The sequence below is a fragment of the Lepidochelys kempii genome, chromosome 1 (genome assembly GCF_965140265.1).
Source record: "Lepidochelys kempii isolate rLepKem1 chromosome 1, rLepKem1.hap2, whole genome shotgun sequence".
Taxonomy (NCBI): Eukaryota; Metazoa; Chordata; order Testudines; family Cheloniidae; genus Lepidochelys; species Lepidochelys kempii.
This window is the reverse complement of record NC_133256.1, coordinates 345,024,433-345,044,928: the sequence shown is the minus strand read 5'-3', so window position 1 is coordinate 345,044,928 and position 20,496 is coordinate 345,024,433. Positions and strand designations below refer to the sequence as shown.

General features: G+C 51.1%; 1 protein-coding gene across 1 annotated transcript in view; it reads right to left on the bottom strand.

Moving 5' to 3' along the window:
• LOC140910910 (collagen alpha-1(XII) chain-like) overlaps positions 1-20,496 on the bottom strand; it is a 46,074-nt gene that overhangs the window by 13,545 nt on the left and 12,033 nt on the right. The window contains exons 6-16 of the mRNA XM_073343085.1: positions 20,092-20,252; positions 18,753-18,882; positions 15,364-15,480; positions 14,822-14,977; positions 13,086-13,202; positions 7,778-7,924; positions 6,890-7,009; positions 4,865-5,023; positions 3,779-3,907; positions 2,496-2,645; positions 1,655-1,792 (exon numbers count right to left, since the gene is read on the bottom strand). Coding sequence (XP_073199186.1) covers positions 1,655-1,792; positions 2,496-2,645; positions 3,779-3,907; positions 4,865-5,023; positions 6,890-7,009; positions 7,778-7,924; positions 13,086-13,202; positions 14,822-14,977; positions 15,364-15,480; positions 18,753-18,882; positions 20,092-20,252 — 1,524 coding nt within the window. The remainder of the gene's footprint in view (positions 1-1,654; positions 1,793-2,495; positions 2,646-3,778; positions 3,908-4,864; positions 5,024-6,889; positions 7,010-7,777; positions 7,925-13,085; positions 13,203-14,821; positions 14,978-15,363; positions 15,481-18,752; positions 18,883-20,091; positions 20,253-20,496) is intronic.

The window sequence follows — 20,496 nt, the reverse complement described above, 5'->3', positions numbered from 1 at the left end:
ATGGCATGGTGCAGGGAGCTACTCCTATGGCCTGCTTGGCCACTCATTGATTGGCGGTGGAGGTGTGTAGACTGGACTGGGACCAGGAGGGTGCGCTGAGGAGAGCAGAGAAGGTTGCGTGCAGAGCCAGGAGCTCTCACTCCTCCCATCTGGCAAGACTAGATTGCAAAGAGAGGGAAAAATACCTTACGTCTCTCCCTGATTCCACGGCTGTCTCAGGAGCAAGGGTGACATACTCGAGCTAGCCATGGCTGGCTCCTCCCAGTCAGAAGGACTGAGCATCAAGCTTCAGGGATTGTGCTTTGCAGATGTGCGGCCTCCTGAACATCCACTGCGTTTGCAGCCTGGATTATAGAATCATAGGACTGGAAGGGATCTGGAGGGGTCATCTAGTCCAGTCCCCTGCACTCATGGCAGGACTAAGTCTTATCTAGAATAGCCCCGACAGATGTTTGTCTAACCTGCTCTTAAAAACCTTCAATGAGGGAGATTCCATGACCTCCCTAGGCAATTTATCCCAGTGCTTAACCACCCTGACAGTTAGGAAGTTTTTCCTAATGTCCAACCTAAACCTCCCTTGCTGCAATTTAAGCCCATTGCTTCTTGTACTGCCCTCAGAGGTTAAGAAGAATAATTTTCCTCCCTCCTCCTTGTAACAACCTTTTATGTACTTGAAAACTGGTATCATGTCCCCTCTCAGTCTTTTCTTCTCCAGATTAAACAAACCCAATGTTTTCAATCTTCCCTGACAGGGCATGTTTTCTAGACCTTTAATCGTTTAATCTCTGGACTTTCTCCAATTTGTCTACATCTTTTCGGAAATGTGGAGCCCAGAACTGGACACAATACTCCAGTTGAGGCCTAATCAGCGCGGAGTAGAGCGGAAGAATTATTGCTTGTCTCTTGCTTACAATGCTCCTGCTAATACATCCCAGAATGGAGTTTGGGTTTTTTGCAACAGTGTTACACTGTTGACTCATATTTAACTTGTGGTCCACTGTGACCCCCAGATCCCTTTCCGCAGTCCTCCTTCCTAGGCAGTCATTGCCCATTTTGTATGTATGCAATTGATTGTTCCTTCCTAAGTGAAGTACTTTGCATTTGTCCTAATTGAATTTCATCCTATTTACTTCAGACCATTTCTCCAGTTTGTCCAGATCATTTTGAATATTAATCCTCCCCTCCAAAGCCTGTGCCAAGCAGCAGTGAAAGGGAGAAAGGGCAGGATCCTTCTGGGGCCTCTTCCATGATTGAAAACACCCCTCCAGGCCTAGCATGCCCACCCACCCAGCAACACACAAACATACTTGTGAGCTGGTGGAATAACTGAGCAGAAGCCAAAAAAGCAGGTGCAGCCAAGAGGAGCTTTTCCTCCAGGGACAATGGTTGTAGCTGGAAATCAAACCAAGTTACCACGAGCACAAGAGAAGAACAAAAGACTCCCCACACCAGGGGTCCAGCCCACTCTTACGAGCCTGGGTGAGGACCCCAAATTTCTTAAAAGCATTGTCCCCACTCTGCCAGTTTATAATCTGTCCTTGAACACCCGTGGGAAGAGGCGGGGGACACTGAGATGAGAGTCACTTCCAGAGTAGTAGGGACCTCCAGCGCTCTCTCACAGTACTTTACGTGGCCGGTGGAATAGGATGCCTACCACTGAGTGGGACCCAGGATATCTTATAATGCGTTACGCCTGGGGTCCTTTTCCAGGAGACCTTCAAGCTGTTTACTCCAATGTCAACGATCCGCAAATCCCGGACGGTCTGGATGGGGTTTGAGTCTGCGAGCGAGGCTGCAAAAATGAATGAAATACAGAGACCTGAGTCAGATTCCGATACCTTTCCGGCCACTGAGTGACACCCCACTCCACGACTAAGCCTGCTGACGTCCGTGGTTCTATGCCTGGAGAACGCTGCTACCCATTGTGAGTCAGAATATCAGAGTCTAGCCCATGGTACGCCCAGGGCTACATCCCTGATCTCACAGGATCCTCACCAGAAGCATTAGGTATATACCCTCTGGGCATACCTCACTTAATGCCTGCCATTGCAGGGGCCTCGGGTATTGGAGCGCCTCGGTCCTGCCGTTCGCTGCCTCTGGCACACAACAGTTGAATGTGCTGAGAGCTGTAACGCTTTGGCCTAACTCTGGCTGTTGGGCTGGGCATGGGGGAGGCTGGGTGGTGTTTAGTTGGGCTGGGTGGTGTTTCCAGCTCCCATAAGGAACAACAGGGCCTCCTGCTGAACTGAGCTGGACAAGAGAGAGAGACCGAAAGATTTGAGTCCCCAAGTATAATGTTACTGAGTATTCCCAAAGGGCTAAATTCATTTATGCAGGTAGAATGTGTGTTGCATTCCGCTCAAGGATAACAGTCTACTACTGCTGCAAGTTAACAGGGCTGCTCCTTTAGTTCAAGTGGCAAAGGTCTCTGCTGAAGGTGGTAGGTTCAAACCCTGATGTCCCATGCAAGATGGGGTCGTTACAGCAGAACTCACCGGTACGGTGCGTGAGAGTCACTTCTGGTCCCTCGGACTTGTTGAACATAGCACGAATGCCAAGTGTATAGTGGGTATTAGGCAGCAAATGGTCAATGTGATAAGCAAGTCCCCTGCTGCCCAGGTACTGGCTCTTGGCAACTCCTCTTCCTGAAAGGACAAGGACACCACAGTGCATATAATTCACCAAGAACAGTGGATCTTCTCCAAAGGGTACTGCTTTTCCTCCCAGTAGTATTATTTCCGAGGCTCTCTGGGGAAGGGTGTAAACACAAAGTTGTGGGGGGAAGCGAGTCATTTAGAGAGGCATAAAGGATGAGAAGTAGGAGGGAAGGGATTCAACTGAACAAAGGCAGATGGAGGCTGAATGAGGAAAGGTTCCCTGGCAGCTAGTCCTCATACCCTGTAGCCGCTTTCCCCTTGGCCTCGGACTGGCACCAGGCACAGAAGTCATCAGTGACATAAATGGTCTGGAAACCCGTCAAAATCTCCACTGGGGAATACCCCCTGGAATGAACGGGATTCCTTGAGGACAACACTTGATTCCTCTACGACTAGAGTAAGAGACGATGGCCCAAAGATTTCCCAAACCAATTAAGACGAGACCGCAATCCCTGACATACTCACAAATCACAGCTACTCTGGTGGCCAAAAACGGAAGCTCATGTAAACTACATTTGGCGCATGTGGATCTTTGTTCCCCTCTAGCGGCTGGTCCGTGCACGAGATTAATGAGCCAGCTAGAGCAGGGGTTCTCAAACTTTTGTACGGGCGACCCCTTTCACACAGCAAGCCTCTGAGTGAGACCCCCCCCCTTATAAATTAAAAACACTTTGTAATATATTTAACGCCGTTATAAATGCTGATGGCAAAGCGGGGTTCGGGGTGGAGGCTGACAGCTCGCGACCTCCCATGTAATAACCTCGTGACCCCCTGAGGGGTCCCGACCCCCAGTTTGAGAACCCCAGAGCTATCGCTAAATTCTAGGGGTCTCTTTCCTTCAGATCAGCTGGTGGATGCTTATGCTTGTAGCACTGAGGGCTGAAGGTTCAAACCCTTCTGGCAGTAACACACACAGCCTGCTTTTTCACACCCATCACCGGCAATTCGGAGCATTAGCTCCGCAGATATCGGCCCTGCAGGCCCAGAGAACTAGAATAAAGCAATCTCCTGTGGCCAGGCAATATTCCACACGGGCAGACAACCTGCATCGCCAGCTTGAACATCCTTGTCACCCTTCTGTGTATAACCTAAGCAAACCATGGCGACCGATCTGCACTCACCTCTGCCCGCTCCCCCTGGGCTCCAGGAGATTCGGTATCCGGTGGCTGCAGCGGTGGCCCTCCATGCAAGGGAGATGGATGTGCTCGTGTAGGAAGTTACCTTGAAATTGGACACGTAGCCAAGCGGCGCTGCCAGGGGAAAGTGACGTTAGCTGATGTCTTGATTAGTAATGTGCTCAATAAACGCCAGCGCCTCTCAGGGTTCTCACTGCTAACAGCACCGGGGGGAGTGACTTTTAGGGAACAGTGACTTTCAAAGGACATGGTGGCAATCTTATCTTTGAACTGCTGTAGGTCAGCCAGGGATGCAGTCCCGCTGCTATTCTTCTTGTGAAATCATGGGGCAGATCCTCAGCTGGTGTAAATCAGCATAGCTCCATTGCCTTCACTGGAACCCCGCCGAGACACACCAGCTGAGGGGGTGGCTCGTAGCCTTTGACTGATGTCAGAAGTCTGCCAAGCCATGGGTGCAGATCATCTTATTCTGTCATCCCTTCCGATCACACAAGCTTCATCAGATTAAGTTGGGTCAGCAGCTGGCTGGGAGACAGCCAAAGGAAGCCTGGGTTACTGCAGGGAGTATTACTGGTGGCTCAGTGGCTGCAAGGTACTGAGCCCAATGCCCCGCCAGGGCATTAAGAGGCTCTGTACTGCTTTAGGTGCTGTTGCCTTTTGGAAGAAATATAAAACAAAAGTCCTGGCATTCTTGATCTCTAACAATCCCATCACTCTTTTCACAGGAGAACAGGTTTTACCCCAGAGTCAAATTCCAACACTGGCATGTACTGGCAATTGCCCCTGCATTTCAGTTAGCTATAATATTTTTCCTCCATTTGTGTCCCAGACTGTGGTGTAATGCTGCTCTGTGAGGTTAAAGTTGTCATGTTCTACCCCAGAGGTGGCTGCATTCCAGAGGCGGGGATACAGCTAGTTCGTATAACGCTTTGGAATGAAAAGCTCAGATCACAAGAGGTTAAGCATGCGTCTCCAGGGCCCTTTGGTGCGCTCTGTATTGTCGGTATGTACCGGGTACCTGAGCTCCCCGGGCAAGGAGAGGCACCGCTTCCGCGCCACGCGTGTACTCACACGTCCTGGCTGAGGCGGTGATCCCAGGCCCCTCCGCCGAGCCAAAGAGCACGTAGAGGGAAATCACATACTCGCTGTCGGGGGCCAGGTTTCGGAGCTGGTAGGCCGTGGTGGAGCTGTTCAGAGCCAGCTGCCGCGGTCGGTCTTTGTGGAAGAATTCTTTTGGGGGGAAGAAAAAGAAGCTGAAGAGTAAACCGTGTTGGCAAGTGGAGCAGGCGGGAGGAAGCCTGGGGGCCAGAGAGTAAAGTTAATCAATATTAAGGCCAGAAGGGGCCACTCTGACCATCTAATCTGTCCTCCTGTATAACGCAGGCCAGAGAAGTTCAAAGACCCAGTCAAAGACCTGGATTTCTACCAATCCAGCCTCCAGGGAGCAACAGGAAAGCCCAGACCAAATGGGTTAGACCACTCTGCCTTTGCAGAATCAAACGCTTCGTTTGTTTCGCTCTCACTGAAGGTACCTTTACAAAACATCAGCAAGAGAATCAAAACACTTTTGTACAGGGGGATTTTCCCTTAAACGGATTAAAAGAAATAAATGAACCAACAAAGAAGGTGCTGTTTGAAGCAGAAACCTGCCAAAATTAGTCAGTTTCCACCCTCGAGAAAGAGTCCAGTGGACAGTATCCCTGTAAGGAAGGCCAGGGTTGGAGCTGCAGGTGGTCTGCAGAATTTACAGCCTCTCAAGGGAGAAAAGCCACAAGGTCAGGAAGCCTTTTCCATAAGCCCCTGCTCACGAGGCCTGATTGTCTGCTAACTCTTTCCCAGGCCTGATGCAGGGAGAGGGTCAGCAGGGTTCAGGTGGCCCCTTAAACTCAAGGGCATGGCCTGACCCCCTCAGTGTAAGTCAGTGCAGCCTCTGGGCTGCTCTAGTCTGTACACTGCTTCCCATGGCCCTTATGAGTCCTGGGAGCTAGGGAGCCCTAGCAAAGTGCACTCTGGCCATGCTCTTTATGCTGGGGGCGGAGAGTGAGGGGCATTGTGTGCAGAATTCTTCCGCCAGCTCGCCACTGGCTGGACAGGCCCTTAGTGCAGGGATATTCAGAGAGCTTTTCTGCTGCCAGAGCACCCAAATAGGCCCTTAATGGAACTGAGAATTGGACCCAAAGGGCCCGCAGTGAAACAAGCTCCCTGCCCCGTTGCACGTGGGTTGTCGTAGGGTGACCAGGTATCTGGTTTTCGACCGGAACACCTGCTTGAAAAGGGACCCTGGTGGCCCCGGTCAGCACCATCAACCAGACCGTTAAAGGTCCGGTCAATGGTGCTGCATGTTTAAGGCAGGCTAGTCCCTACCTGTCCTGGCACCATGCTGCACCCCAGAAGCGGCCAGCAGGTCCAGCTTCTAGCGCAGGGGGGCCATAGGGTTCCGTGTGCTGCCCCCGCCCAAGCACCGGCTCCGCACTCCCATTGGCCAGGAACCGGGAGCTGGCAGGCAGTGCCTGCAGTGGGCGAGAGCAGAGCGCAGAGCCTGCTGCCCCCCATCTACTAATATAGGACCTGCTGGCCACTTTCGGGCTGCATGCAACATGGCGTCAGGACAAGCTGGCAGCCTGCCTTACCGCTGCTGACCCAGAGCTGCCCAAGGTAAGCTCGTGCCCCAACCTCCAGCCCTGAGACCCCTCCCAACCCAGAGCCCCCTCCTCCACCCCAAACCGCTCATCCCCAGCCCCACACCTGAGCCCACACCCCCAGCTGGAGCCCTCACCCTCTCACACACCCCAATTCCCTGCCCCAGCCGAGTGAAAGTGAGTGAGGTTGGGGGAGAGCGAGCCCCCGAGGGAGGGGAATGTAGTGAGCGGGGGGCGGGGCCTCAGGGAGGGGGCAGGGCTAGGGTGTTCGGTTTTGTGCCATTCGAAAGTTAGCAACTCTAGGGTTGTGCAACGTGGACAAGTGACCCCTGCCTGAGCTGCCTCGACATCTGCCATTCCCTGATTTTACATGCTCGCTGTTCCAGCTTTGGCGCTGCATTGAATGCTGGGCGGAGGGGGCCTGCCCGCGCTACGGGCTCAAGAAACACCGGCTTACCTGGAGTAGGGCCCCAAGCCACTCTGTACCCAGTGGCCCCAGCCACTGAATTCCAGGCGAGCAGGGCAGAGTTGATTGTTACGTCGGTCACTTTCAGGGTCTGCACAGCGCTCGCCGCCACTTTAAGAAAGAGAGCCGAGCAGTGTGGGTAAGCGGGGCGGGTTATGGGTCTGACGGATGCAACAGGAGTGGAAAGACTCTCACTGAATTCAGGGGGACTTGGATCAGGTCCTAAGGGACCTAAGAAAGACCACAATGCACCAGGCTGCTCTATGCATAAGAGACCAGAGGGAGGTTGTCAGCCCCAGGTGATACTGGCTAGGAGGTGGCTGTGCATGACCGGGAGACCTGGGAGCCAACCTGGGTACAAGCAATGCAGGGATCAGCCTGGCTGATCATCTATTTTAGAGATCTACACTGCGGCCCGTCACCATGGCCTCTCAGCACTATCACAGTGCTCCATAAAGGAGGATAACTAACATCACCCCCAGTATTCCTGATAGGGAAACTGAGGCACAGAGAGACAAAATGACTTGCCCCCAGTTCACCAGCAAGTCAGCGGCAGAGCTAGACCCCCACATTTCCTGGCTTCCCATCCCCTGCTCTGGAACCTAGGCCAGGCGTCCCCAAAGGGAGTCCTGTGACCCTGTACGCTTCCTTCCCCGTACGTGTACCTCAACTCTCTTCTGGGCAGCAGCGCTACTCAACCTCTCCCACCCCCACATCCCCAGCTGCCTGTTCAGCCCCTTTGCCACCCTCCTTTGCCACCCCCCATCCCCAGTCCCTGTTCCTTCCATGCCTGAGCTCTTGCTGATCTGAACTGAATGATCTCACCCACTTGCCCTCCCAGGCCTTTCCCCTCCCACTTGCCCACCCCAGGGCACTTACGGGTGGTTGCCTTGCTGCTCACCACGGGCCCCTCCACGTCCCCAAAGACGGGGTTGACAGTGACGGTGTATTCCAGCCCAGGCTGCAGCCCCGGGATCATGTAGTCAGTACAAGTGTCGTCCAGGTTCACGGTCTCAACGCTGCCCCCTGCCCCGGAGAGGAGACAACAGCTGGATACACCCGAGTCTAGCTCTCGAGGGACACTCACCTGTGACTGGTTCCCCCCTTCTTTTCCCACACCCCCCAGAATACAGCATGCAGGACACCACCAATTAAATGCCACACACTGACCAACAGTCAGACCCATCGGTGGCCACCCTAATGTGTGGTCAGCTCCTGTGGGAAGAGAGAAGAGGAAGGTTGGGCTTGTGGTAAAGGCGCCAGATGGGGATTTAAGTTCTAGCTTCAATTCCAGCCCCTGCTACAGCCTCCCTGGGTCCTGCCCCTTATGAGGGAGCCGGGGTGCAGATTTCTCCCCCCAGCTCTACACTGGCTGGGCAGGCCAGTTGCTCTGTGCCTCAGTTTCCCAGCTGTAACATGGAGATGATCATATTTCTCTTCTGCCTCACGCATGTAGATTGTCAGCTCTTCAGGGCAGGGGCTGTATGTCCCGGGCCTGTCACAATGGGGCCCTGATCTCGCTTGGGGCCTACAGGCTCTACTGTAAATAAAAACAACAATGACTGGGAGTGGCTGGGTCATTACACATATTGCATCTATTTCCCTCACACCTTCTTGTCTAAATGGGCCATCTTGATTAGCACTACAAAAGTTTTTTTCTCCTGCTGATAATAGCTCATCTTAATTAATTAGCCTCTTACAGTTTATATGTCAACTTCCACCTTCTCTGTATGTGTATATATATATATATATATATCTTCTTACTATATGTTCTGTTCTATGCATCCGATGAAGTGGGCTGTAGCCCACGAAAGCTCATGCTCTAATAAATTTGTTAGTCTCTAAGGTGCCACAAGTCCTCCTGTTCTTTTTGCGGTTACAAACTAACACGGCTGTTACTCTGAAATATGGCAGCTTTGATACCCGCAAACTTCCTGGGGGCCAGTCAGTCATTAGGGTGCCCCGATGGCACAGGAGAATAAACCAAACCCACAAAATACAAACAGCTGCGTGTGATTGGGCAGGTAACATGCTTCACTCCTGTTGGAAGAAGGGGGGAAACCCGTCTGCTTCAAAAGGGGCCCAGCTGGTGGCAGTGCTGTCCATGGGCTCCCAAGGGAGTCCTCTGGCTGGACGGATGGCTACCCCAAAGCAGGAAGTTGAGGTTGGGGGTACAGGGCAGGGCAGGGAATATCTGTGGAGCTCTGGGAAGGATGGGAAAGGGTCATCTCCTCTCCTCCAGGGAATATCACAAAACACAAAGCATGCTCAGACTAAAAAGTTATTTGATCTGCAGGGGACACTCCTGTCCTGGCTGGAAGGAGATAGGCAAATCTCACATTTCCAGGACTCTTAAAAGTTACTGAAGGAGATTGACAGAGCCAGAAGAGTGCCCAGAAGTCACCTACTACAGGACAGGCCCAACAAAGAAAATAACAGAATGCCACTAGCCATCACCTTCAGCCCCCAACTAAAACCTCTCCAACGCATCATCAAGGATCTACAACCTATCCTGAAGAATGACCCATCACTCTCACAGATCTTGGGAGACAGGCCAGTCCTTGCCTACAGACAGCCCCCCAACCTGAAGCAAATACTCACCAGCAACCACACACCACACAACAGAACCACTAACCCAGGAACCTATCCTTGCAACAAAGCCCGTTGCCAACTGTGTCCATATATCTATTCAGAGGACACCATCACAGGGCCTAATCACATCAGCCACACTATCAGAGGCTCGTTCACCTGCACATCTACCAGTGTGATATATGCCATCATGTGCCAGCAATGCCCCTCTGCCATGTACGTTGGTCAAACTGGATAGTCTCTATGTAAAAGAATAAATGGACACAAATCAGACGTCAAGAATTATAACATTCAAAAACCAGTCGGAGAACACTTCAATCTCTCTGGTCACTCGATTACAGACCTAAAAGTGGCAATTCTTCAACAAAAAAACTTCAAAAACAGACTCCACTGAGAGACTGCTGAATTGGAATTAATTTGCAAACTGGACACCATTAAATTAGGCTTGAATAAAGACTGGGAGTGGATGGGTCATTACACAAAGTAAAACTATTTCCCCATGTTTATTCTCCCCTCCCCCACTATGGTTCCTCAGATGTTCTTGTCAACTGCTGGAAATGGCCCACCTTGATTATCACTACAAAAGGGTCGTCCGTTCCCCCCCCCCCGCTCTCCTGCTGGTAATATCTCACCTGAAGTGATCACTCTCGTTACAGTGTGTATGGTAACACCCATTGTTTCATGTTCTCTATGTATATAAATCTCCCCACTGTATTTTCCACTGAATGCATCCTATGAAGTGAGCTGTAGCTCACGAAAGCTTATGCTCAAATAAATTGGTTAGTCTCTAAGGTGTCACAAGTACAAATTTTCTTTTTGCGAATACAGACTAACACGGCTGCTACTCTTAAAAGTTACTGCATCTTTCATTCTTCTTGCATGCGTAAAGCCAACGGTGGCTATTCTTAGTTCAGCCACTAGGGGGTGCCATGTCCTCATTTTCCTGTCTGTGTCAGTCGTATCCTTGTTCTGCCAACACACCGTCCGCATGAGCGGCTATTTTACTCTATTCTCTGTCTTGGAAGATGGGAAAGAACAATCAGCCCCATCCAGGGAAACACATTCCTGGGATGTACATTGCAGTGTAGAATTATCCCTCAAACCAGCGTTCTAGAAGCGGGGTGGGAAAATGACCCCTGTTGTATTAATCACAAAAGGGGCGAATATGTAGGAGTTACAACGACAACACCCAATGGTCCCGTTCCCTTCTGGGCGTCCGCTACAAAGTTGTGTGTCAGGGAAATTTGCGGGTGTTGGATTTGATTACGGACAATGGATACGATGGACGCACACACACACACACACACACACACACACACACACAAATAGCCCTCTAGCTAGGACTGTGATGCAGGGCCTATGACACAGAGTAGAACGTTTCTGATTCCATCCAGCAGAGGGCAGTAGTGACACATACACACTGGCCAGTTCATCTAGCCTTCTCCCCAGTTGTAGAATCATAGAATATCAGGGTTGGAAGGGACCCCAGAAGGTCATCTAGTCCAACCCCCTGCTCGAAGCAGGACCAATTCCCAGTTAAATCATCCCAGCCAGGGCTTTGTCAAGCCTGACCTTAAAAACCTCTAAGGAAGGAGATTCTACCACCTCCCTAGGTAACGCATTCCAGTGTTTCACCACCCTCTTAGTGAAAAAGTTTTTCCTAATATCCAATCTAAACCTCCCCCACTGCAACTTGAGACCATTACTCCTCGTTCTGTCATCTGCTACCATTGAGAACAGTCTAGAGCCATCCTCTTTGGAACCCCCTTTCAGGTAGTTGAAAGCAGCTATCAAATCCCCCCTCATTCTTCTCTTCTGCAGGCTAAACAATCCCAGCTCCCTCAGCCTCTCCTCATAACTCATGTGTTCCAGTCCCCTAATCATTTTTGTTGCCCTTCGCTGGACTCTCTCCAATTTATCCACATCCTTCTTGTAGTGTGGGGCCCAAAACTGGACACAGTACTCCAGATGAGGCCTCACCAATGTCGAATAGAGGGGAACAATCACGTCCCTCGATCTGCTCGCTATGCCCCTACTTATACATCCCAAAATGCCATTGGCCTTCTTGGCAACAAGGGCACACTGCTGACTCATATCCAGCTTCTCGTCCACTGTCACCCCTAGGTCCTTTTCCGCAGAACTGCTGCGTAGCCATTCGGTCCCTATGGGGAACAGGGAGGCACTGAGAGGTAAAGTAACTTGCCCACAGTCGCATAGTGCATCAGCGGGAATAAGACCCAGGAGTCCTGAGATTTAAAAAAAACTGAGGAATACACACAGAGACACAGACACACACCTTTTGCTGCATTTCTGCGAGGGCTGAAATACCACACGAGAACCTGTTCTTAAGGAACAAGTCCAGAAGGAAAAGAAATTATTATGATTTGTATTCCCCGTCATGGGTCTGGGCCCCATAGTGCTTGGCACTGTACAAACGCAGAACAAAAAAGACTGTCCCTGACCCACAAGTGCCTGCTTTCCTGATTTCCAGCCAAACGATCCAAAGCCAAAGGAGAGGACTGGCTAAATCTCTGCAATTTGGAGTGTTTATTCGCACTTTGGAAATCCATTCACTACTAGTTTATTACACAGTAGCAGGAATGGTGGTACTTCACCCTCTCCTTGGTCAAGGGTTCTCAAGCTTTTTCTTTCCGAGTCTCCCAACATGCTACAAAAACTCCACATCACAGCTGTCCCACACAACTGGCTTTCTGCATATAAAAGCCAGGGCCAGCATTAGGGGGTAGCCAGCAGGGCAATTGACAGGACCCCCCGCAAAGCTAACTTGCTCAAGCTTCGGCTTCAACCCCGGGTGGTGGGGCTCAGGGCCCCAGGCTTCAGCCCCATACAGTGGGGCTTCGGTTTTCTGCCCTGGGCCCCAGTGAGTCTAACACTGGCCCTGCTTCACAGCTCCCCTGAAACCTTCTCATGGCCTCCCAGGGGCCCCTGGACCCCTGATTAAGAACCACTGCCCTAAAGCACCTTCCTTCCTGAGGATCTCAAAGTGCTTCAGAGATACCATTGAATGAATCATAGAATATCAGGGTTGGAAGGGACCTCAGGAGGTCATCAAGTCCAACCCCTTGCTCAAAGCAGGACCAACCCCAACTAAATCACCCCTGTACAGTGGGTGTTATCCCTATTTTACAACTTGGGAAGTTGAGGCACCCGGAGGAGAAGTTACTTGCCCTAGGTCAACCCGGGAAGCTGGTCATAGGGCAGGAAGAGAATGCAAGTGTCCTGACTCCCTGTTTTTTGTTTTAACCACCAAACCATCCTTCCTGCGGGGCAAAAATAAAAGAAGAACATCTAGATTTCTAACACTTCCCTAACAACAGCATAAAGGGTGTTTGAATCCAGGGTCAGAGAAAAGACCCCTGTGCAAATCTCAGATCTGGATTCAAATCCCAGGTGTTTAGGGTCAGGATTTCGACCAGGTCTGTCTCTAATCTCATTGTGGGAAGCTTGGGTGGGAACATGCACCCTGGTGCTGCTAAACAAGGGTGATGACAAAAGCAAAAGCAGATTCAATAATGATGCAAGCTGCTAACAGAACATCATGACAATGACACACTCCTCTGGTTCCTGGAGACTGTACCTGCCGACACCCAGGTGAGCCTGTATCCTGATGCTCCCCTAACTGAGGTCCACCTGGCCTGGATGGTGTCAGTTGTCTCATTCTGGAGCAAGATGCTTTTCACTGGCAGGAGCTTCACTGGAAGGGTTAAAGGAAACAGACATTTCAGAGAAGCTACATTACAACCCATGCACCCCTGTGGGAACCGTGGGCTGCTTCCCGCCTACATTAGCCAGAGGGGAGAGAGATTTTGAAGAGTTCCTTCATAGCCTGTCGGTTTTAATGCATCTAGTAAAAGGCTGTGGCCGCTCATCAGGAACAGTCACTCTGAGCCCAAGCTGCAGGGACGCCAGCTGCGCGAGCTGTCACGGTCGCTTTTTCTGGCCCGCACCACTGATGCGCCAATCTGGTTTGATTTACACAGAGTGCTCGGATGCCAACAGATTTGCAGGCAGGGAGCAGGCCCAGGGCTTAAAGAGAGAGCAAGGCACACAGGGTGAGTGGATAAATGAAGGGAGGGGGCAGAAGGGAAGGCTACTTGTTTTAAGTACTAGGCCAGACTCTCAACTGGGGTCAATCTCTGCATAAATCACAACGACCTCCATGAAATGAAAGATCCGGAACAATTTAATTGAGTGCTCGTGAAATTTCAATTCTGGGTGGGTGGGTGGAGCCTAAATGAACAATAGACCTGCCCCCTCAGATGAAGGGCGGGGCCATGGAGCCCAGACAGCAACTAGCTATAGTGAACGAGAGGCGTTCTCTTTATCCACAGCACGGCCAGCTTCCCTCTTCTAGATCCATGTCTGAGCCCCTCATCTAGTGATTTGGGACAGGAAACATTTTAGAAATCTCAAAACATTTTCCAGGATGGGAAAACCATTTCCCACCTAGCTCGGAGGATGGGCTTGGAGTTATAGGCAGTGAAGGGGGTGGGGCTTTCTCTGAAACATCAAGAACAGGTCACTGCTGAGGAGTGGAGTTGATGGTTCAAGTAACCCCTAAGGCCAAGAGTTTTTAAAAAACGGTTCCTAAAGTTAGGCTCTTAAGTCCATATTAAGGCAGCTAAACAAGTGCTGGACGTCAAAAACATCGAACACCTGCTGCTTCCCTTGACTTCAGACAGTGAGAGGAGAGTCTGACTGAGCCTTTATTAAATGGAATGGGTTTGGAGCGGAGGCTGAACTGTTGAGAGAAATCTCCCAGTGTGACGTGTCGGGGAATGTGAGCAAGAATGGGGGATGGGAGCAGGGTTGAGCATGCAGGGGAAAGTGTGCAGGGGCACAGGGACAGATGGAAGCAGATCTGAGTGTGCGTGAGAGCACAAGAATAGGGGTAGAGTGTGTATCAGGGGCACGGGAACAGATGGAAGCAGGTCTGAGTGTGCGTGAAAGCACAAGAATAGGGGTAGAGTGTGTATGAGCATGTGTGAGCATGCATAAGCAGAGGGGCAGGCGTGAGAGCAGAAGCGAGCATGAAAAGAAGACCATATGTGTGCACAGAGACAGGCATGGCAGCAGCATAAGCATACAAAGAAAAGCATCCATGTGCACAGCGGCAAGCGTGAGAGCAGAAGCAAGTGTGCAAAGAAGACCAGACATGTGCACAGGGACAGGCATGACAGCAAGCATGCAAAGAAAAGCATCCATGTGCACAGGGGCAAGCATCAGAGCAGGAGCAAGAGTGCAAAGGAGAGCAGGCATGAGCCCGATTTCCAGTGCAATTAAGAATGCCACCTCAGCGATCAAACCTCTTACATGTTCTCCCTGTAGCGGACACCGGTTGGCTCGAGCCCTGGCGGTACACAGCATAGATACTGACAGTATATTCTTTATCCTCCTGCAAGTTGCCAAGCACGTGAGAGGTGACTTTTCCGCCCAGAATCTGCTCATAGGTCATCCCGGGTCTGTTTGCTGTAGGGGCCAGAAGCAAATAGGACACCCTGGTGAGTGACACCTGTGGACAGAGGAGCGTGGCATATTTGCCAGTCTACTGTCAGCATCAGAGAATTAGCCCCAGAATTGCACCATCTGGGTTTGCAATGGAAAGCCCCTGTCTTGATGGGACTACCCCGCTTTCTACAAGAGGCTCCAAACTCACCGGGGGGAGGCCAACGCCGCGTTGCCCCAGGGTGACACAGCTACATCAGCGATGCAATGTGATCCCCACTGCATTGCGATGCCCGGGCAAGGCCTCAGAGGACAGAGCTCTGGAAGTGGGGAAGTTGCTTTTCCCAAGCATCAGGACTTACATGAAAATACCTGACACTGGTGTGAAAACCTAGCAGATCACAACTTACATCTGGGCATGTAGATCTTGTAGCCTTCAAGCTTCCCTAGGGGAGGAGTCCAGGCTACCTTGAGGCTAAAGAGTCCTTCTTCGATGACCCGGAAATTGGTCACTGGAGGTATGGGCGCTTTAAGACACAAAAGGGACCCAGAGGTTAAGGGTCAAGGCTGCCCCACAGCAAAGACCCCCTACAAAGAAGAGAAACTCCCGTGTTCTCCAAGGGTGAAGGGACACAGCGGGGAACAGACACTCCCCTCACAGAATCAGATCCCCCATGCTCCCTTCCATCCCCTCACTAACATCCCTAGTTCCTTGCTTCCTGCCCTCTCATACCTTGCAGGGTCACTGGCAGCTGTACAAAGTGAATGTTGCAGCATGAGAGTGTTTCAGGATCACCCACAATGCACCACTGCTTAGTACAGAGCTGGGAACTCTCGAGGATCTCTACTCTCACGGCATTGCCACGGACTCTACTGAGGGTAGCGTTTGCTTGGAGGCGGGGCAACGCTGCAATGGGGACATGCACTGAATCTTGCTCACTCCTACTCACGTGGCTCTGTACTGATCCAACCAGCCACAGCGGCCAGAGCTACAACTCCTGCCTCCGGCTCACTAGGGTAAGCAGAGTCAGGATGGGCTCCACCCTGACACCTAGTGGGGAGGCGTGGCAAGTTGTGGAAAAGAACTTCAGGGGCCGATCTCATTTGCATAGGCACACCCACCCCGCCTAGAATGAGGCCGTAGCTGCCCAAATGGTCACTTTGGCTGCTGTGGGACCCCCAGTGTCTCTGTTATTGGGGCAGGAAGAATAAATTGTTATTACCCTGATTATGGGAATCGAGGACAGTGGAACTGCTCTTGGCCTTTTGTTATGATGGAGGGACTCGCCATCAACTAAGTAGCACTCGCTAGGCAAGGGACATGGGTTCCAAAACTCTGTGAATGGAGAGAGGTTGGGGATAGGTATTAATACTTGGTGGCATGGGCCCCTTGGTGAGGGTCTTACCTGCTAATTGCACTTCCTCCTCTCTCCACTGTGGAATATCAGAGCTAATTTTGATTCCATTAGGAGTCTAGTTACAGGCTACTGAGCGGAATTCACTTTGGGCTAATGGTGCACCAGCACTGAGGCTCCCCTACTACAAGGTGAAATCACTGAGTGTTGTGTTAAGTGGTGGGGGAGCCTGAAGATGTATGGTGGAGCAGTTATACGATGTGCAACGGTGAGCAGAGTGGCTGGTGGAGTGGAGCAGTTTGCAGGACGGCGAGCGGAGCGGCTGGTGGAGCCCATGGGGTGGCTGGCAGAGCAGGGCCCCATGGAGAGGTGGGGTCCATCAGCTTTGGACCACGTAAGGTGCCCCTTAACCCCCCCTCCAATCTCCACCCAGGTTGGGAGGTAAAACTCTGCAGGTAAACTTTTGAACTCTGGGGCTCCCCGACCATAGACAGAGACTTTTGGGGTCGTTGGACTTTTGGGACTTTGGGTGATTCGGGGTTGCTGGACTCAAGAACTAAAGGGAAAGGACATGCCCCAATTTGCTTGGCGTGGATTTTTTTGCTCATGGGTTGTGTTATGACTCCTGTTGGTGGTGTTTCCCCAACATAATGCCACATTGTTTCTCTGTTATTAAAAGGCTTTTTGTTACACTCTGACTATGTTGCTTGCGAGAGAGGAAGTATTGCCTCTTGGAGGCGCCCAGCGGGGGTGGTATATATTTGTCCCAGGTCACTGGGTGGGGGCTTGAGCCGGTTTTGCATTGTGTTATTGGAATGGAACCCCTAGGTACTGAACCCGGCCCTTGTTGCTGCCAACTCTGACAGGCAGAAGGGTTACACTAGTGGGGATCAGAAGATATATCAGGTGACTTTACTTTTCCCACCAAAACATTCCATCTTATTCTTGGTAAGTGTATGTAAGAAAACATTATCAAGACACTAGCAGATGGGGAGGGCTCTGACTTGCTACAGAGTATTTGTTCCCAGGTATCTGCCTGGTGGGTCTTGCCCAGATGCTCAGGGTCTGACTGATCACCAGATTTGGAATTGGGAAGGAATTTTCCCCTGGGTCAGATTGGCAGAAGCCCAGAGCGTTTTCCGCCTTCCTCTGCAGCTTGGGTAACTTGCAGGTTTAAACTAGTGTAAATGGTGGATTTTCTATAACTTGAAGGCTTTAAACCATGATCTGAGGGCTTCAGTAATTCAGCCAGAGGTTAGGGGTCTATTACAGGGGCGGGTAGGTGAGGTTCTGTGGCCTGCAACCTGCAGGAGGTCAGACTAGATGATCGTGATGGTCCCCTCTGGCCTTAAAGTCTATGAGTCTATGAATCTAAGACTCATTATTTATTTAATCCTGTCTGAGATCCTCCCTCAAGAAGACAGACACCACTCAAAAAAGTAGGTCCCTCAGGAAAAGCAGACTAGACACTTCACACAAAACAGAGGAGCTGAACTGGTGCAATGCCTTAACACACCTGCCGTGCAGCAACACCTGGTTCAAGACTCACACAGTCAGCCAAATCCAGACCCAGAGTAAACAGGAGCCTTGCTGGTGTGGCACCTGGCCTGAATTTGGCCTGTATTTCTGACACTGGGAAACTGTCTCTTAACGGAAGGCAGTAATGTAACAGCAGAAAGGTTCAACATCGCTTGTTAGAGTACAGAGGAAATCCCGATAAAATGATTTAAAATATGTCTGAAGTAGAGCCCCACAGGAAGCTGCTGTCTTGGCAATCTGATGATCCAGAGCAAGATTCAGGGACTCAGGTGACTGGGTGAAAGTCACCACTGTGTAGAGGACCAGCCCAATGCACAGATCAGCTCCTCGAGCAGGGGCATGAGTGACCTTCACTTAGGTCACTTCCCGACTTCAGGAACTTAATCGTGCAACATGGTGTTCTCCTTGGGCAAAATTCACCCCTGCGTGCAGACAGCCAGTACCCCGCCATGACACGACCTAAATCCACTGCAACCCTCAAAACAGAGCTTCTGGGGAACACAAAGCCATGCATAGGCCTTGTGCCCATTCTCTGCACTGGGGTGAATTCCATTCTTGCTATGGATTATTGCAGGACGACCTGCAGCATGACAGATTTCCATGAAATAATTAAGTCCCTGATCCTGCTCCCACAAGCAGACCTCTGTACTGGTGCTAAGCCCCATGGGCCCAATGCACAAAGCAACATGCAGAGCCATGGCCTAAGCAAGCTCCCCCATTCTCAGGCACTTGGAAATTATACTAAATTGGACACCATCACTGATAAATTAGATACCATGATTCACTAAACCAGACAGTATCGGATGCTTCCAAGGCTGCACCCAACACACATACTTTCCAGCCTGGCTTCTGGACATGTCAACAAATAAATAACAAGGGGAACAGTTTCCAAAGGACACACTCACTCGTCTTCCCTTTGACGGCCGTTGACTCCCCGAGGGCGTCCGCGTAGACTGCCAGGACCGTGAAGAAATAGTTTGTGTCGGGCTTCAGATCGGACACCAGCACGGTGCTTTTTTTGCCATCCAAAACAATCTGTCACAGACAAGAGAAGAGAGGCGCTTAGCCGGTCACTGTCAGGCGAAGCAGGCTCCAGCTCTGATGAGCTACACAACGAGCCATGCAGATGAGGAAGGACGGTGCTAGAATGCCAACCAGGAGTTCAAGCATTTTGACAGCAGGATATAGTCCCTTTGATTTGGCTGGGCGTCGGAAGGGGATTTTCCCTCTTTACACTTACAGCCAAGAGTGTAAACACCATGAAGGGGAAGCCATTACAAAGGAGAATCTGGTTTGATCCAAGGCCGCGTCCTCAAGTCAGTGGGAGACTTTCCATTATCAAAGGCCTTTGGATCTGAGGCAAGGGGATGAAATCGGTAAGCAAAAAATGTAGGCTGAAAAATAGGCTTATTTATTTCTGAGTTTTATTTGGATAGGAAAACTCTCCAGAGCAGTCTGTCTCTTGCTATGTGCTTGTACAGCTCCTAGCGCAATGGGGCCCGCATCTCGGTTGGGGCTACTGTAGTGTAAATAATAACAACTCTCAAGGTAACACTGAATGCTGGGCCAGAATCTGCTACTCGTACCCTGAGAAGTCCCTTACTTTGTGAGTAGGCCCCCTGAAATCTGATGCTATGTAGAATACCGCTCATTGTGAGTTGGGGTGGCAGCATCTGGTCCAATGAGATAAGAGATTACTATTGTTTACTGGCGACGTGCCGGTAGCATGCTCTGTACTGCCCCTATGCCCCAAGGACTTGAAACAGAAGGGCAAGAGTGTTACAAGAAAGTGGACTGTTCTCACGTTCTACCCCACCCAGGTAGAAGACTGGAAGCTAGAGCTGGGCCATGGTAAGAGCTGCCCAGGGAGCCTGAGCCACTGTGGGGAGCCTTGGAACCTCCAGCTGCCCAGGCAGGGTTGCCAGGAGTCCAGTTTTCAACCGAACACCTGGTCAGAAAGGGACCCTCCCCAATACTCCCCAAGCCTGGTGAAAATGAGCGAGTGAGTGAGTGAGGGGGACAGTGAGCAACAGAGGGAGGGGGGATGGAGTGAGCGGGGTGGGGCCTCGGAGGAGGGGCGGGGTAAGGGTGTTCGGTTTTGTTCGGTCAGAAAGTTGGCAACCTGTCCTGCCCTGGTACACTGGCCAAGATAGCAGCCATCACACTCAGAGGCTCTGAAAATCAGGGGATGACAAGCATTCCATGTGCCAAATGCAGACCACGGGAGGAAGGGAGGAGGTCTACCTGCCGCTGGTCCTCAGAAATAAGCTGCCCAGTAGCAGAAAGTGAATTCAGGAGGACATGGTATTCCATCACCTTCCCCGTGGCGGGAGTCCAGGTCAGCCTCAAAGAGCTGTAACTTTGTTCGCTGACAAGTAAATCCCGGGGACCAACGATCTTCTCCACTAAAAGCAGGTGGAGAAATAAAACTCCGTGATTTGGGCTGTTAGAGACACTGCAGGACAGGACTCCTGGGAGGGCCTCTCGTAACAAAGCTGCCATTCCCCTTCCAGAGATAGCCTTGAAAAGAAAACATCAGCCAAAGCAACCCAATTGGTAAGACTGAAGGGGACGAGCAGCTGGGCTCTAGACCTATGCCAGGATCTAAAGATCTCACACATACCCCTATGGAGCGGTCCTAGAGAATTG